This window comes from Trachemys scripta, chromosome 23, assembly GCF_013100865.1.
Source record: "Trachemys scripta elegans isolate TJP31775 chromosome 23, CAS_Tse_1.0, whole genome shotgun sequence".
In the NCBI taxonomy this organism is placed as follows: domain Eukaryota; kingdom Metazoa; phylum Chordata; order Testudines; family Emydidae; genus Trachemys; species Trachemys scripta.
In genome coordinates, this window is record NC_048320.1 from 6,132,054 (window position 1) to 6,150,357 (window position 18,304).

Here is an 18,304-nt window from a genome sequence, read left to right on the forward strand (position 1 = left end):
CTCCCTCACAGCCCTGTGTAGTAGGGGATTGCAGTTAGCTCATTGTGCAGTTGGAGACCGGAGGCACCAAAGGGCAGGTCTGCACCGGCACGGCACAGCTCACACTACACTGATCTAGCAGGGATGCTAACGCTAGAAGTGTAGCCAGGAGCAACGGGAGAGGCTCGCTGCCCCGAGTACATAGTTAGGGTCTTGGTCGGGATCAGATATAGGACAGCTAGCCCCGCCCACTGCTCGCGGCTCCACTTCTGTTTCCAATGTGCTCGTTCAATCAGCTTCCAGCTCCAGTGTAGACAGACCCTCTGCGGTAGAATCCAAGTCTGCCAGGCCTAGCCACTGGAGAAGGCTTTGATTCTGGATCTCACCTTTCTAGGCCTCTTCGGGAACGTCGACCCTGCAAAGAAGAAAAGCACCGAGTCTCTGAGCCTGGCACGACTGACTCAGGCTACGGGCTCGGGCTGTGGGGCTAAAAATAGACTCATAGACTCATAGACTTTAAGGTCAGAAGGGACCATTATGATCGTCTAGTCTGATCCTCCTGCACAACGCTGGCCACAGAATCTCCCCCACCCACTCCTGTAACAAACCCCTGACCTATGCCTGAGTTATTGAAGTCCTCAAATCGTGGTTTAAAGACCTCAAGGTGCAGAGAATCTTCCAGCAAGTAACCCGTGCCCCACGCTCCAGAGGAAGGCGAAAACCGCCGGGGCCTCTGCCAATCTGCCCTGGAGGAAAATTCCTTCCCAACCCCAAATATGGCGATCACCTAAACCCTGAGCACGTGGGCAAGACTCACCAGCCAGACACACAGGAAAGAATTCTCTGTAGTAACTCAGATCCTACCCCCTCCAACATCCCATCACAGGCCATTGGGTATATTTACCGCTAATAATCAAAGATCAATTAATTGCCAGAATTAGGCTATCCCATCATACCATCCCCTCCATAAACTTATCAAGCTTAATCTTGAAGCCAATATGTCTTTTGCCCCCATTACTAAAATAGCACTGGACCCAGGCTCTGAGACCTGGCCCCGGGGGAGTTTCTTTGCAGTGTAGACATCCCCTTCTTTGTCTCTATTATTCAACCTAACTAGGGACATATTTATCCCCCATCACAGTAGTAGCTAAACAAGTATTGTAAACCATAACACACTCTCTCCAATTATTGCCAGCCTGTATGCAAAATCGTTTGAATAGGGCTTTAGTGTTGATGTGTGTTGACTATCTATGTGTGTGTGTGAGAACGGGTGGGTGAATTGTGTGTCTGCGTGAGCAGCTGGCTGTGTTTGTATGCGAGCTTGTGGGTAGTTGTTTTGTATGTGCGTGTGAATGGGAGGATGTATGTATGACGGGGCGAATGTGTGTGTTGTGTACATGTCTGAGTGGGCGGGCGTGTTGTGTGAGCAGGAGGATATGTTTGTGTGTGAGAGTTGGTGGGTGTCCAGGTGGGGTTGTGAGGAGTATATTGAGGAAAAGCTAAGTAAGAGAGCTGAGATTTCTGTGCAGCTCTGACTGCACTGAGCCCCGGGGCCTTTGCTCTTGTGGCAATGAGTTCCACAGACTAGGTCCAGCTCCTCTGGAAGTTCTGTCTCCTGCCTTCACCACCTGTCCCATGTTGGTCAGCATGCCCGCTGCTCTGGTGGAGCACAGCTGCAGTAGGGGGTCATGGTCATGGTGGGAGAGATGATGTCTCAGATAGCCAGGGCCAGTCTCAGGAAGAGTTTGAAGATCAGAGCTTGAACGGGGCTTTGTATTCAGCATGGAGGCAGGACAGAGAGCAGAACCCTGGGATGATGTGCTCACAGAGACTTGTGTGGCTGCACAGACAGGGGGAGATGTTTCCCTCTCCCCTCTCCGGCCCCCTCTCTCCACACAGGCCACCCACGTCTGTGTGTCTCTCTGACCCTCTATCCGTCTCACTTACCAAACAGCAAATCAGTGCTCAGGGAGGAGCCCAGTTCAGACACAGAACCAAATTGCCCTGAGGTTCTGGTGCCGACCCATCTCTGCACGTTGTCCTGGAGGCATCACAGAGAAATCCCCAGGGGGCTGTACAAGTAACCCTGCCATTACGAATACAGAGACGAGCAGCTAGCAAGGTCCCTTCACACAGTTCTACACACGTGTGTCTCCTGCCTCCCTCCTACCATGTCCAAAGACCTCTCTCTCCTTCTCCCGAGCCTTGTCATCCCCTCAGGTAGCTTCACTCAAAGAGGCACCATCGTACTGGACACAGCCTCGTTCCAAGCAACCCGAAGTCCCACAGCAAGGGAGCAGGGCAATGCTCCCAGCAAGTGCAGTAGCACACAGATCCTTTGTGCTTATCATGCATGCGGGAAAAGCTCATGCAACGCTGGCCTATTAACAGATGTCTGCATTTAACCATGTGCCACTCAGCACATGTGGCTGCACCTCATCTGAAGAGTCCACATCCTGCAGTGGGGAACCAGGACTAGAACTCTGGGACTACAGCTCCAAAAGCACGGATCTTTCCCACTTGAGCTAAAGAAGAATGCCATCAGCGAGCGCCCAGTAGTAGGGCCCAGAAGATCTGTCTGAAATCAAGTCTTGTTAGTGCAAGAAGCATCCTTTTTCGTGTCAGATTCCCCTCACTAATGAAGATTGCTAGCTCCCTAGGACAACACCTCAAACAGATTATTGAGACAATATTACCAATTTTTGATTAATAATTTATCCAGATTTTTTTTATATTTAACCAGCTCAAATAACCAACATCCAAAATTGATTCTCCAAAAGTGGATGAAGAATTAGCATAAAAAAGCTTAGGATAGGGTAATCAGAGTGAACAAAAAGGGCTATTTTAGCAGTTTTATTAGTACAGTTATAGATGTGTTAGAGAGTGAGAAAGGAACATCTGGAGATTAGGTAGGTAGGTAAGTAGGTAGATTTTTCCCCTAATGGAAATATTTACGTGAGGCAGTCCCTGTTGTAAGGAGACTGTCTATTGATGATCATTTGTACTGAAAATAAACACACATACAACAATAAAGACAAATACACACACCAAGTCTTAATGTTACCACTGACCTAAATGGGCACACACAACAGTATGTATAAAACAGTCCTCAATTAGCAGATGATGTTAAGATAGAATCACATTTCTTCATGCATTTCAATCCATGTGTGGTTAGAATTTCAGGAAAACCCCAATTCTCTCTCTGCTGGTGGAGGCTATTCTCTCTCTTAGGATACAAGACAACATTGATAACACTCCTGTTCTGCGCTCGTGTCCTCTGTATTTGCACCGGATCTGCTGTCTGATACTCCCGTTGTGCTCAGCGGGACTGGGCGAGTGGAGCTGATGGCTGCTAGGATGCGTGTGACACTGCTCTCTTTATGGGACATACACGCATCCCACGTGCGCACACAGGGTGGAGTGGGTCCACCCCTCCCTATTTTCCAGCCTTGCCCTCGGCTCTCCTGTCTCCTCTGCACCATCTCTCCTCTCCAGCACTGCCCCTTCCCGGTCTGCCCTCTGCCGCTGGCTTAGTCTGTCCACTCTCCCATTTCTATAGCTGATCCCCTCCTTCCTCACCTCCCAGCTCCTAGGCGTCCTCCCATGAACCCATCACGGAGCTTGGTCCGACCATTAGAGAAGCAAAGCGATAGAGCGCCAAGCTGGGTGGTGGGTGCAGGGGGCCCTGACCCTGCATTGCTGAGAGCGCTGGACAGTAGCTACCCTGCCTGGTACGAGAGCAGAGTGCATTGGGGTCTCAGCAGCATAAGGGTTGCACATGAGATCTTTTTTACCCTATGCTGCCCAATGCACTTGGTACACTCCACAGACACCCCACTTGGTACATGCCACAAACACACCCGCGCGACTGCCCGATGCCTGGGTACCAAGGATTCCCGGGCTCTGACGGTGCGGGGGTTCCTGCCAACACAACCAGGAGCTGGTTGCAGTTTGTGGCTTCTGGGGTTTCTTTTCATCCCCATGCGGTTCTCTCCCTGCCCACCTCTGGAGAGCCGCAGCACTGCTGCTGGAGTTTGGCACAGGACGCTGCTCTCCTGCCGCGCAATAAGGGAATGGCCGCTAGGCCCGCAGGCCCAATGGGGAAGCATCGCTGTAGCCTCCACGCCACCCTGCATTACACGCAGAGGGGCCCGGCTGCAAGCTCACCGCAGCTGGGATCAGCATGACACGAAGGCAGAAATGTCCCGCGGCTGCAATGTGGCATCACCACAGGGCTATTTCACTCACCCACACCCCAGAAAAACGCCAGTAGGAGGCAGCCCCAGTTCATGCTTAAATGGGGGCATTGCAGGAGCAGGGGTTTTGAATTTGCAAAAAGGGGGAGGTTTCAGAGGCGTCGCCGTGTTAGTCTGTATCAGCAAAAACCACGAGGAGGCCTTGTGGCACCTTAGAGATGAACACATTTATTTGGGCTTCTTCCCAACGGGGCGCCCTTGTGCTCCTCTGCCCCAAACACTCTGCTTGGGATACTGGCATGCCCCACAGTCACCTATTGCCTAATAGTCAATGCTTCGCCGACCACTGGGATTCCCGTTTTTCACAGTGCTGTCTGCTCTTGCGCACCAGTTCCAGAATCAGCTCAGAGAAGGAGGCTAAGACCTTGGGAAGCCACTTGGATGCATCTTTGCAGAAAAGCCTAGGAATTCACTACCCCGAGCTGCCCAGAATCTGATTAACCATTGGCTAGGAGGCATTGGCAGTACCCTGGGAGGAAGGAAGCACAGCGTGTACAGAAAACACAGCTGGAATCCTGTTAAATAAATAACCGAGTGCCAGCATAGGAAGGGAACTGGGAGAACAGCAGAATGGAGCAAAGCCACCTACTCCATGCACCATGGCTATGCCTTCCCCTTGCCTGTCTTGCTCCACAGCGCAAAGACGACATGTGAGGCTGTCACGTCCGCATGTGGGAGCAGACGCTGCGCACACCCGCACCCAGAGCGGCGCTTCAGTGCAGACCTCCCCCTCTTGCTAATGGGTTCCTGTTTCTTTGGCCTCTGGACTGGGAAATGTGCAATTTGGTCAAGCAAACGAGAAGAGCGAGAGTTTCCAGGGTGGGGCATCTGATTAGGAAACAGCCTTGCGCTTGACATCAAGGTACCCCCAAGAGGTGAAACCAAATAACCAACCCTTGTCCATTATGAGCACCTAGGAATCAGTGCTTATATAACCACACCACGTGTCCACAGTACAATCGGTAGCGAAAGGAAAACAGCCCTAGAGGAGATGGGGGATGTGCCGCGGTGATTTATAAACCAGCCTTTAAAACCATGGCACCTCCTTTTCCATCCGGCGCCACTCCAGTATCGATGCCAGGAAACCACATGGCACACACGGCAAAGGAGCAGTGGCTTGCAACAGGTCACAAACTGAATCCTGACGGTCAAATGCACGGAGTGCGATTCACCAGCCTTCAGCTTCTAGTTTGGGGTTGGGGTGGGGGGGGACTCGTAAGCAAAAGGGACCAGGGGAGCACATTATTCAGGCCTTTGCTTTTGAGCAGAGATTTTCACCAGACATGACACACCAAAGATAAGGTTATCTTAAAAGAACTAGCATATTCTTCAGGCAGGGCCCAAACAACTGCATCCTACGGCAGAGATCCCATCGGGGCCATTTCTGTGGAATACCAGTATTACTTTACCCTGCAAAGACCCTGCCTGGTCCTAGCTGGGGCTAGCCTCCTTTGGCAGACTAAGCGTTCTGTGGCAGCCCGTGGAAGGTCAGCGTCTTTTTGGAAATCAATGTGTTCATGGAAACTCAATCACAGAAACACAATGCGTCATTGTGACACCCCTGGATTTTAAGCTTCGGGTAAAATCACCAAAAGTTCCTAAGGGCCAGATCCTCAAAGGCATTTAGGTGCCTAAATCCCATTGGTTTCTATGGAGTTAGGCACCTACGTACCTTTGTGAATCTGGGATCAAATGATTTAGGAGCCTAAGTCCCATTGACCTCCATTCAGGCTCCGAAGTGCCTTGGTTTTGAAAATGGGAATTAGGCACCTAAGTCACTGAGGCACTTTGAAACTGTCACCCTGTAAGTGTTTGGGACTTTCATTCTCAGCTAATAGACACTTGTTGCATAATAGCGAGTCTGCATCTGGTTTGGGGTGGCCTATTCTCGACGGAAGAGCCATATGCACTGTGGGGATCTGGATTACGAGCACTCCCAGTGTCTGAGGACTTCGCTCAGGGATCACTTTCGGCTCAGGCCAACGTCTGACTTGAACGATACTTTTATGGCTTGAACTCTCATATGGGCTTCTACTTCCCATCCCCACCCCCCTCACACACACACACACCTGCCATCTCCCTTCTGACACACACACACCGGTCTGTTCCCAGGCAACAGCACAGGATTTAGTGCCTGTCCTGACTTAATGCACCTCTACACACCTTCCTCTCCTCTGAACAATCCGAGCTGTGTTTAATGACCTCCGAGCACCGATTCCTGCTCGTAACCAGGTAGCTGGTCCTGAAGGGGGGGTCATGAGTTGGAAACTGCCAATTACTGCTCCATAAAATACAACGTTCCCCGCTCGGATGTTCCAGGAAAACATTCTCCACCTCACAGCCATGTGCCAGTAGCACAAGTCAGCTTAAGCCGCAAGATACAAAAGTAGCAGAGACAAAAGGTTTCATTTGTAGAGGTGACATGGTCCCTATGCCCATGAAATCAAAAGACAGCGCGCAGTCCATTATGACAACCTAGCAATCGATGCTAATATAACCACACCATGTACCCCTGGGACAACCGGTAGCAAAAAGAGCAAACAGTGTCCATCCTGCAGAAACAAACGTCTGAAAGCAACCAGCTTTATGCACTCTTTGGTTCACTTAACTCTCCCCAAACCTGCTAGGAGAGAAGCCCACCGGGAGAGTGCCGATGCAAGTCGCAGACCCCAGCAAGAAATGATGAGCACTCACCTCTGAGACAGCAATCAAACCAGATGTTTAAAAAAAATACAGGCGCTATTCGGAAACCCTCTTTCCCCTCTCCCACCCACGCCAGCATCCCCCATGCAAGCCTGGCCCCTCTGCTATCAGAACGGTCACCGCTTTCTCTTCCGCAGGAATTCACGCTTTCTTTCAAGCGACGTGCGTGTGTGTGTGTTTAGAGCGGCTGCTTTCCATCCGTGAAACACCACAGGCAAGTGTCAGTCACTGTCAGGGGTGTAATCAAATACTCTTAAGCCGTTTGCTTCTCTCACTCTCCCCGGACTCAGGTGCTGGTTTCACATCTCAGCCAGCCCAGGGAACGGACCCAGCGCTGGGACCGTAGCCGAGCCTGGGGGATTCATTTTACCTCTCGCGCCAACGCAGCGGCAGGAACGGACCCGCACCGCACAGCAAACTAGCAACCGCGCCGAGGATTTCGGAGCCAGAATCGCAGGCCGACAACGCAGGATCCGCCTCGAATGACGAGGCCGCAAACCGCGGGTCCATCAAAGCCACACAGCCCAGGCCAAGGCTGCTGTCCCAACGATTGCACTCAGACCTCTCTCCACCTCAGCACCTTTGCCTTTTGCACTAGCATCTGTCCAGCCCAAGGCATCGGCCTGCCACCGCAGCTCGCTCACTGCAGCCCGACAGCCACGGATCCCACTATCTGCTAGGCGGGTCGGCAGGGGCCCGTCCAACTCACAGCTCTGACGGCAAGCCGCCCTTAGGAACTGCTAGCCTACTAGGGACGATCAACCAGTATGAAAGGCCTCTGGCAAACAAACTTCAACTCAACAGGCTGCCTGCCTCTTTCCCAGTACCACGCAAGAGAAGCCTGAACCCAGCAGAGATGGTTCTCTCTGGACTCACCCTTGGCCTGATCGCATCACCTTAAGCACCTGCTGGATTCTCCGCCCACACCCGGCCGCACACCCAGAGAAGAGAAAGGAAGCAGAAGCTCTGTCCATACTCACAGTTTTGAAGTCCTTCTGGCTGCACTCCTGACCTTTGAACTTGCAGTACAGCAGCATATCCTTCAGGTCGTGCCCCACCCGCCCCAAGAACTCCTGCATGTTGAAAATTTTCGGTTTGTATTGCTTAAAGTTGGCCTTTTCCTGGAGGGCGGCCAGGACCGCCGGGTCAGCCAGGTGGGGCTCTGGAATCTGCAGGTTCACGTCCAGCAAAGCCAGGAGCTCCCCAGCATGGTACAGGTCATTGGTGGTGAGTCTGGAGAAGCGGAATTCGTTGAGGTTACAGATGGTGACCGCAGGGAAAACCAGGCTGTTGGCCACCACCTCGTCCACTTTAGTGACGTGCTGGTAGGAGAAATAGAAAGCCACCCGATCGGAGCTCTCCACCAGGAGGAGACCCAGCGAGCCCACAAAGGCCATGGTCCACAGCAACCGCCTTATCGTCACCGGCCCATAGACAAAAATGTGGCGGATCCCATGGAGGGAGGAAGTGTTGGCAAACATCTGGATGCTGGAGGGCTCCAGGCTTCCCATGCTGCCCTCGCTGGTGCTGTCCTTAATATCCATTGGGGTAGTTTGTTAAAATCCGGGCACTATTTTTCAGGTCAGTGCCTCTCTAGACAGACAGAACTGTAGCTCCCCACCACCACCTTCCAATGGGCTGCACCCCTTATCTCTGGGGAGCAGGAGAGGAGAGAGGAAGAGAGGATCAGGCCAGCTGCTGGGAGTTTCTCCTAGGAGCTCAGCAGTAGCCTAGCAGGGGTAAATATTTATATAAAATCCATTCAAACTCTGGCTCTTGATTTCCTCAGTGCGATAAGGAGGGCTGGTTTTATTGAGGGAGACACCAAGGTGATGTGGAAGAGATGTGGGTGGGAAGCGAGAGCTTAGCCAATGGAAATAAAGTCCTCCCCCCTACACACACAAACACACACACACACAGACGCCGAACAGCGATGAGATTACGAGAGAGCAGAAAACCAGGCGAGGCAGCTCGCAGCCGGCTAACTAGCGCCCGATGCACAAGGCTGCCCACTTTGCCGAGCTGATGTACTGCGGAGCAGCGGTGCTTTCCGACTGCTTGATTTTTCTGCTCCGATCTTGCTAGCGGCTGGATTCGAGCATCCTCCCAGCCCTGTTTTGGGCAGGGCTCCAGATGCTGCCAGTCTTAGTCCTCGGAAAAAGCCGGGCTGCTGATTCAGAGGGAGAGAGGAGACAGAGGAATGCCAGAGGGAGAGAAGTAAAAGAGAAACAGAGGGAAAGAGATGCAGGGCCCCACACAAGCACAGACACAGAGCAGCAGGCAGATGCCTTCTCTTCCTTCACACAGCAGCTCAGAGGTGAAAGCTACGGAGGGGCAGGACTTGGTGGGTAGCTGCTGCAGAATGGGAGGCCCGCCGGCTCTAGAGAACTGCGGGGTGCAGCTGGGGGGGGGGAGAGAGACACGTTTCTTCTTGTCCTTTCTCGTTTCTTCCCCTCTCGCTTTCTCTGAGAGCCTGCCCACTTCGGGACCCCCTGGCACTGCAGACGATCGACAGGCGAGAGAGTCACACGTCCATCCACCGCCTCTGTGACTCGTCTCCTCCAGGGAGGCACAGGGAGAGGGGATTGCTTCCTAGGAACCTCAGGTTGTTGCTGGGGTGAGGGTGATGTCAAGGAGTCATTCATCAATCAAGCCTCTTCCAGAGTGCAAAGAGGAAGCCAGTAAGCTGCCTGTCTATCCCCAGCCGGAGGTTTGCTCAGGGCTCACCCAGCCGCACGTGGAATGTCCAGTTGTTTTGCTTGCCTTTGAATGTACACGTGAAAGGCATCGGTGATGTGTTTGGGTTTAAAGGGGTTTCCCAGGGAGGTCACAGTGGGGAAGTGGGGGCCGAGGCCCCACCTGACTGAACGTAGGCTGCAGTATCCTGCAGGAATAACTCCCAACGCTGCAGCGTCCTGTCTGCAAGCTGCGGCCCACGGGGCCTTGGCTGCGCCTTTCGGGGCGTTTTTGTTCCGTGTCGGCCCCTTGGATCTCAGTGGGGTCCTGGGCTGCAACTGAGGTCCCTGCGCACTGCAGTAATGATCACGATCATTCACAATAGCTGCATTGGGTCAGGCCCGGCACAAAGAAGTAGGGACCATCTCCATTTGTTTTGTTTTTGTGCAGCACCTCACACGATGGGGCCCTGCCCCATGACTGAGCCTAGCTGCTACCACAATACAAATAATAAACAATAATAAAGGGGAGTTTCTCGCCCTGGAATAAATCCTGCCTGCCTGCCGGCTGCAGCACAGACGTGAAAGAGCAAAAAAATCTCGACGCACTGGATTTGCTCCAGGCCTAAAGCGTGCGTGTGAATTTCAGAGGGGTGAAATCCTGGGCCACACTGAAGTTAATGGTGAAACTCCCCTTGGCTTCAGTGGGGCCAGGCGCTTACCCCAAAAGGAAAGTTATTGCAAAGACAGCTGGGTTAGCTCGCCTCAAACCCGTCTGATCAGCTCTGTCCTTTCACTCCCCGGAGCTGAGTGGTGGGCCACCCCCAGCGGTCCCCATGGCAACCACCTCCGTAACCTCCCCACAGAGCAGCCCCAACAACCATGGGGCCGAGTGAGCCGAGGGGACAAGGCCTCCTGCTCCAGTGCCCAATGGAGCCTGCGTAGTTCAGTACGTCGAGCTGGACGACACCAGGAGTTGAGGCAAAGGAAGGGACATTTTGCTGCAGGGATTGGGTGTCAAGACGGGCAGGGAAAGGGGGAGAAAGAGGCTGGGCAGGGGGGAGACGGAGACAACCTCCCCCCAATGGCAATCACCCCCAAACCAATCTCCACCATGCTGCTAAATCATCTTGCAATCCAGACACCTCCTGCCAGCTTCCAAACCTCCGCCGCACCCCTCCCTGCTACACAGGTCGACTCTGGCCAGCACATCAGAGCCTGCACTGCCTGAGCTCACTGCATGAGCAGCTGCAGTCTGAGCTAAAGCTCGCTGGCTGTGTCTGTAACCGAGACCCGTCTTCTACAGAGCGGGTCCCCTCGCCAGCGTGTTACGCCAGCCCCTTCCTGCAGGTTACTCCCAGCCACGCTGCTGAACCTGGCCTCCCCCATGCCAGACAACCCCTTCTAAAGCCGATTCCCTCCCCACCCAGGGACAGTATTAACCACGGGAACTCAGTGTTCTGATATCATCCTAGGGGTCCTGAAAAAGCCGTAACACTTTGCACGGTTTGAGCCCCTCCAATCCAGGGATCTCAGAGCACTTTACAAGTGTCGCTGCGCCTCAGGACAGGGCGGCGAGGTGCTGTAGGTATTAGCATCTCCGCCTTGCAGACAGAAAGCTGAGGCCTGAGGGGCCCAGGTCCTCAAAGGATTTAGGCACCCAACTCCCATTGACATCAGTGGGAGCTAGGTGCCTAAATACCTTTGCAGCTCTGGGTCTAGGAGTTTAAGTGTCCGGCCCAAGGTCACATGCAGAGTCAGCGACAGAGCCGGCAAGAGAACCCAGGCATCCTGATGTGTAGTCCTGTGCTTCAGCCACAAGATCAGGCTCCAGGAATAGAACCCAGGAGTCCTGACGCCTAGTCCCTTGCGCAAACCACACTCTCCGATGAGAGTAGTTCACAGAGGTGAACGGAACCGGGAAGCTTTGCACCAGGAAGGGCAGGGGGACGCAAATGCAGGCGGCCTGAGGAATGCCCCTGCCAAGCGTGCTTGTTCTCTGCTTCCATTTCTCCATAACACTAGTAGCCCTTGTGCCAGGACATGACATGTGAAGCCCAAGAGAAAGCCACCCTGGACTTGCTTTCCTGGATCTCACACCCGATCATGCCCACTGCCGCTGCTAAGCCCAGCCCAGCCAGGAGAGCACACACCAGCCAGGACAGCAGACTGTCCAAGTGAGCCATCCTCCACCAAAACACACACCATACAGCTCCCAGCAACCATGAAATCCCTCCCACCCTGCAGGCTGGGAGCCGTGAGAGACACATTACAGCAGCTCACGCTGCCTTGCAAGGATCTACCTAGGCTACCCGCATGGCCCCCGGCTACCCTTCTGCGATGTAACGTATTCACTCTCCGACCACCCTGGGAGGCAGGCCACTGCTATTATCCCCATTTTATAGATGGGGAGCTGGGGCACAAAGAGGCTAAGTGACATGACCAAGCTCAACAAAGAATCCTGCAGTAGGGACTTAAACACGGATCTCCCAGAATTCCACGCTCAAGCCCTCACCACTGCACTACTCTCACCCTGAAGTCTCCAGGATGATGATCCTCGTTAGCCACTGACTGCACCAACGTCCCCACAGGGCCACAGGAGACCAAGGGTCTGAACTAAACTGACTTCTCTGACACAGACCCTTCTTCCATCCCTACCCTTTTGAAGATCATAGAATATCAAGGTGGGAAGGGACCTCTGCTCAAAGCAGAACCAACCCCAACTAAATCATCCCAGCCATCGGCTTTGTCAAGCCGGGCCTTAAAAACCTCTAAGGATGGAGATTCCACCACCTCCCTAGGTAACCCATTCCAGTGCATCACCACCCTCCTAGTGAAATAGTGTTTCCTAATATCCAACCGAGACCTCCCCCACTACAACTTGAGACCATTACTCCGTGTTCAGGCTGTGTTTATTCCAATACGTGCTAATAGCGCCCATGATGTCTGCCCAGCCACCAGATAGGGTCACCACCTTTGAAATGCAAACGTTCCCTCCCCCTCCACACACACACACACACACACACGCACACACACGCACACACGGCAAGTCCACAGCAACCCCAACCCCCAATAGCCACTTACAGTATCTGGAGAGAGAACCCATAAAGAGACGATTGATAACATCACTGAGAACAAGGGTGTTCTATTAGCACTTTTCCCTGGCCAATCTTTGTAGTCTGTTTCGTTTAGCCAGTTGTCATTGAATGTGGAGTTTCTGATGCAAGGTTTTTTTTTTCAGGGCTGTAGTAGGATCTCTCGCACTATCGCCCTGCTCTTCCATTATTTAATATGCCTCCCACGTCTCCTCTCACTCATGTGACTCTAACCTTCCCTTGCACACGCGCGTGGTGCACTCGCACGGTGGCGGGAGGACACCTGCTGTATTTTCAACCGTTTTGATCTGTTAGCGCTTAAACTGCGGCAAGGGGAACACTGCAGCCTCTTTAGCTGGACTCAGAAACTTTTGACATTAGCTCTCCCAGTGTAGTGTGATAATAATGCCAATCTCTAGACCCATGGGGGAAAAACCCCTGCAGATTCAATTATTTTTCTAGTAACTGCCAAATCCAGAAAGAAACCGACCAGGCTGGTCAAATACCGGCCAGATGGTAACCCTACCATCAGAGCCCAAACCCAGCCCTCTCTGGAGGAAGCCTGCCCGTCAGCTGCCCGAAGCCTTCTGTGGCAGCCCCACAGACTGTGTATTATAGGGGTGAAAACCCAAGTGCTGCCCAGGCCCTGCGCTCTGGCTCTGTGCAAGGGGGAATTTCATCCTAAATTAAGTGTCACCTATAAGGTGCTCGTCTGCGGCACACCCCATCAGAAGTCTCCCCCGCCGGCTCGGGGCACCAACACGCACCCTTGTAATGATGGCCCAGGCTGTAGCAAGCGCTCCAGAACGATACGCTCAGCCCATCGCCAGCTCTGTCTGGGGGGCAACCGGCCGCTGCTTTCGAATCTCTCTGCTGTGGCTTGATCTCCTCCCTCAGCAGCCTGGCTGGTGCTGTCCCAGCTGATTGGCAGAGGAGGGGGGCCCTGAGGAATGAGGATGGAGCTGCTGATCAGACCCCAGCTGGTGATTTGTGAGTGGGATTTGAAAAGCATGGGACAGAGTCACCCTCTTTGTTTCCAAACCTTTCCATGGATGTGGCCAGATGACCTCCTGGATCCGCCCCCTTTTTTCTCCCCACTCATTTCCCCTGAGTTGTACTCCTGGGGGTTTAACTTTGCAGACAGGAAGTCTGGGGAAGGGCCCCACAGAAGCCTATGTCTTGTTATACAGAAGCAGTTGGGAACTAATAGAGTGTCTCTTTCAAGCACCGAACACCACACTAACTTCCTCCCTGCCTCAGTCTCCCCAGCGTTAGTGCAAGCGCTTTCTCCTTGCAGCTTCTGCTGTTCGGGACCATTTCTCTTCCCCACTGAATCTCCATGTACTTTCTGATCTCACTTGCAAACCTCTCTTTCCCCACTGCCTGTGATAGTGGCCTGATGGGTTAATGCTTTCATTTATTCCCCATGAACTGCCTTTCCCGTCCTGTATTCTGTAATTCATACCGTTCGCCATCTGCTGCCTTTTATTATTTAACTATGTACAGTGCTTTGGGGACAGTTTGCATAAAGAACGCCAGGCAGCCCCATGGTGGGTATGTTTGCTGGGCCGTTCTCAGTTGCTCATAAGGTCGGCTTGCTGGAGAGGCGGGCAGTTTGTGGGGATTCACTCAACAGCCATAGGACTAGAGAGACAACTGCCTAGTATGCGCGTGCTCACACGTTTGCACTCTCGTGCACCGGTACTCTCTACTGGATGGAATGGGAACTGCTAACCTGGAACCCTAACAGGCAGTGGAGGTTTTGCTTTAGCTCCCCTGGGCGGGGTGGGTGTTGAGGATCTGCTGTTGCCATGAGGTCGGATGCGGTGTGCGGCGTATTGACCACAGCTGTGACAGCAGGAAGGATGGGGGAGTGGTCAGGGTACTAGCCTGGGACTTGGCAGATCCAGGTGCAATTCTCTGCTTCCCCAAACAATTCCTCTGTGACCTTGGTCAAGACCCTTAGCTTCTTCAGCTGTGTAATGAGTTGAACAGCACTGCCTCACCGGGTGCTAGAAGGTTAAACACACTAAACGGCCTGCCATGTTCTGACACTATATAGCAGTGGGGGCCAGATAAGCCCCAGTGCTAGCTCTCAGTGGCCATGTATTTATTACACCACCTTCCCATGATGCAACTTTTGTGCATGGGAGGGGACAGCGGGACAGTAAAGGCCAAAGGCCAGCTGACTCAGCCATTTGCCCCGCATGTGAGCTTAGCTGGGCAGGTCCCTTGCATTCCTTGAGCTTCACTCAACTCTTCTCAATAAACTGGGGAGACCAGTAGACGTGTCGGTAGGTGCCTTGTCTAGCCAGCTTTCTCTCTAGTCCTATGGGGAAACAGAGAACAGAGAAGAAGCGTGCCTCGGAAAGTCTTGTCTTCCTCCCACACAAGGAGAGGCTGGGGGGCAACAGGGCAGGGAGTTGATCAAGGGAATATTAAAGAACAGATTTGTAGGAAGAGATTGTTTCCACGCTGGTATTTCTGCATTGAAAAGACCTCTCCTGCCCTCTAGTGTCTCAAACCCACCCTGCTGTTCTTGGAAGGAAAGTGTTTATAAAAGTAGGAAGAAAAACATCTCAATGGTTTGATTATTTTTCCGGACTTTCTCTGTGCTCTTTTGCTTCCAAACAACTGGGAAAGTTCTGAGCCATTAGTGTGGGCCAGTCACTTTGAAACACGTTGAGAGTGAATGACTCGAAACTGGCTGGGAACAGGATCATCTCCTGCAAACCCAGGCCAGAGAACCTCACCTAGAGATTCCTGCATCAACTCCATAACTTGGGCTTGAACCAAAGCAGGCCATTTAGAATGACAGCCGTACTGGATTTAAAGACTCCAAGTGTGGAGAACCTACTACATGCTTTGGTAAATTATTTCAGTGGTTAATTACCCTCACTGCTAAAAAGTACACTTTATTTCCTGGTTGTTTTTGTCAAGCTTCAGGTTCCGGCCGTAGATCTTGTTCTGCCTTTGTCTGCCAGATTGAAGACACCCCCTCCCCCCCTACCACTAATTTCAGAGGTCTAATTTCACCCCGCGTAGGTGCTTTCGGACTGTAATGAAGTCACTACTGAACCATCTTTTCGATAGGGTCTATTGACTATGCTTCTTGAGTCTCTCACTGGACGGCAGGTTTTCAAGATCATGCTCTTCTCTGAAACCTGTCTAATTTTAGAACATCCTTTTCAAAGTGAGGACAGCAGAACTGGACACTAATCCAATAATGGTTTCACCGGTGCTGTATTCAGAGATCATATCACCTCCCTCTCCTCCTCAGTATTCCTTCACTGTAAGCCCTTTTGGCCATACATGCTCAAGTCCAGGTGGTTATCTACAATGACCCCTGTTGGAAGACACAATCCCCGCTTCTGTAAATGTGATCTGCACCCACTGCTCCTAGATGCATGACCTTGCAGTTGGCTGTATTCTTGAGTGGTACCCAATTTACCTGCCCTCAGCATTATTTACCATCCCATCCATTTGTATTTAGCCCATAAGCTCTTCCAGGCAGGGGCTGTCTGTCACTATGTGTCTGTACAGCCCCTGACACAACAGGGCCCTGATCTTAGTTGTGGGCCCTACGTGTTACTAGTAATACAGACAATAAATCATAGACTGTTACAAGGACATCACAGTGAGTGGCTCATGGCAAGGATCCCTCCTATTCCTAGCATAGGTATCCCTCCGCCCAGAGCAAAGTTAATAAAGATGGTGAACCCCGGATGAATAACGGGACTCCAGAGCACCAAGGGAATACTGCTGCTGTCGTCCAGAAGTGAGTCCCCTAATGGCTTAGTGCAGGTGTTGGCAACCTTTCAGAAGTTGTGTGCCGAGTCTTCATTTATTCATTCAGATTTAAGGTTTTGTGTGCTAGTAATACATATTAACATTTTTAGAAGGTCTCTTTCTCTAAGTCTATAATATATAACTAAACTATTGTTGTATGTAAAGTAAATAAGGGTTTTAAAATGTTTAAGAGGCTTCATTTAGGATGATTTAGTTGGGAATTGGTCCTGCTTTGAGCAGGGGGTTGGACTAGATGACCCCCTGAGGTCCCTTCCAACCCTGAGATTTTATGATTCTATGATTTAAAATTAAATTAAAATGCAGGGCCCCCCAGACCGGTGGCCAGGACCTGGGCAGTGTGAGTGCCACTGAAAATCAGCTCGCGTGCCACCTTCGGCCCGCGTGCCATAGGTTGCTTACCCCTGGCTTAGTGTAATATGCCAGGAAGAACCAACTCCAGAAGAGGTTACCTCTATTATTTGCTCAGGTCTAATTTATGCTCCTAACTCCCACTGAAGTCAAAGGGAGTTAGGTATCTAAACACGTTTGGAGATCTGGGGGTCAGTCTCTCTACTACCAGTTAGCACCAGCTGTGGGGCCCGTTCTGGTGTCGTCACCCTTGTCCACTCGGAGCTGGACTGAGGGTCCCCCAAACTCATGTCACCTATGGGCACCCAACAGCCTTCAGGCAGCATCGCCACTCAACCCGGTGCCCTAGAAGTGACAGAATCTTTATAACTCAGTGTCATTCCCGTCCTTGCATTTTAAGAGCCTATGTATGTGCGGGGGAAAGATTTAACCAATTCAAACGCCAGTAGATCTACAAGGCCATTTCATTCCAGCCAAACGTAGTGAGCGGCACTAGGGTGGACGATTCCATTTCTCACGTTACGCTGTATTGATTAGCTCGTTGCAGCTGCACTTGGCTACCGTCGTTTATTTCAACGTCCATCCATCAGCGGGGAGTCATGTCAATGCACTTCTGGGAAAGGCAGCTAATAAGACAGGGCTTTCTTTAAAGCAGCCCTGCAATCCCCAGCCCCTGAGCTGTTCAGGGCTGTATTTTATGGGGACAGTTTTATGAGAAGACGCCATCATGTGACATGATTAGATCTGCCATCGTGCAACCAGGGTGGGGGAAAACAACAGGGGAGAGCCCATTGCAGGCCTGCCGAGTTTAGTGTCGAGTGATTAGACCAGAGCTCTGGACATAAGAAGTCCTGGGATCTGCTTGCTCCTCTATCTCTAAATATTGGGGGGGGGATTCATTTAGGCCCAGCTCCTCAAAGACATGTAGGTGCTTAGCTCCCATTGATTTCAATCGGAATTAGACACTTCAGTCCTTTGGAGGATCTGTGCCTTGAACACTCTGCACTGCGGTTTCCCTAGTCTATCAAAAGGGGCTAATAGTCCCTTCTGTAAAGGGGGACTGCAAGGGTTAATGAATGCTGGTTGAAGGGGTGTGAAGAGCTGCCCCTGGAGCTGCTAGGCCACATTACAGCATTGACTCTGGAGCAGAGAGGCCCTGCCTAGGCTGACGGAACCGAGCATCTCGCTAATTCCTTTCTCCATAGGATTTTCGCTTTGCGTTTTTAGCGTATTCAGTGCTGCTGGAAAGGGCCAGGTTCACAGGCTGGGAGAAGGAAATTCTGTCTTCTCAGAAGCAGTCCAGCACAGGTGTACCCCAATACTCCTATTGTGCAGTCACTCCCTCTGGTGCAAAGCAGGTGTCAAACGCTGCTGTTCCGATTGGGTAGCACCCCAGCAGCCCAGAACGGGTTGAAGGATCCCTGCCCGTCCCATGGCT

General features: G+C 52.1%; 1 protein-coding gene across 2 annotated transcripts in view; it reads right to left on the reverse strand.

Moving 5' to 3' along the window:
* The window catches only part of ASIC2 (acid sensing ion channel subunit 2), a 1,225,960-nt gene extending 1,217,162 nt beyond the window's left edge, over nucleotides 1–8,798 (reverse strand). The window contains exon 1 of one of the 2 annotated variants that reach the window (XM_034755993.1): nucleotides 7,919–8,790. In XM_034755993.1, coding sequence (XP_034611884.1) covers nucleotides 7,919–8,482 — 564 coding nt within the window. In that variant the 5' untranslated portion in view covers nucleotides 8,483–8,790. Of the gene's footprint in view, nucleotides 1–7,918 lie in introns of both variants that reach the window. The other variant, XM_034755994.1, reaches the window with a different exon arrangement.
* Between the last annotated feature and the right edge of the window lie 9,506 nt (nucleotides 8,799–18,304).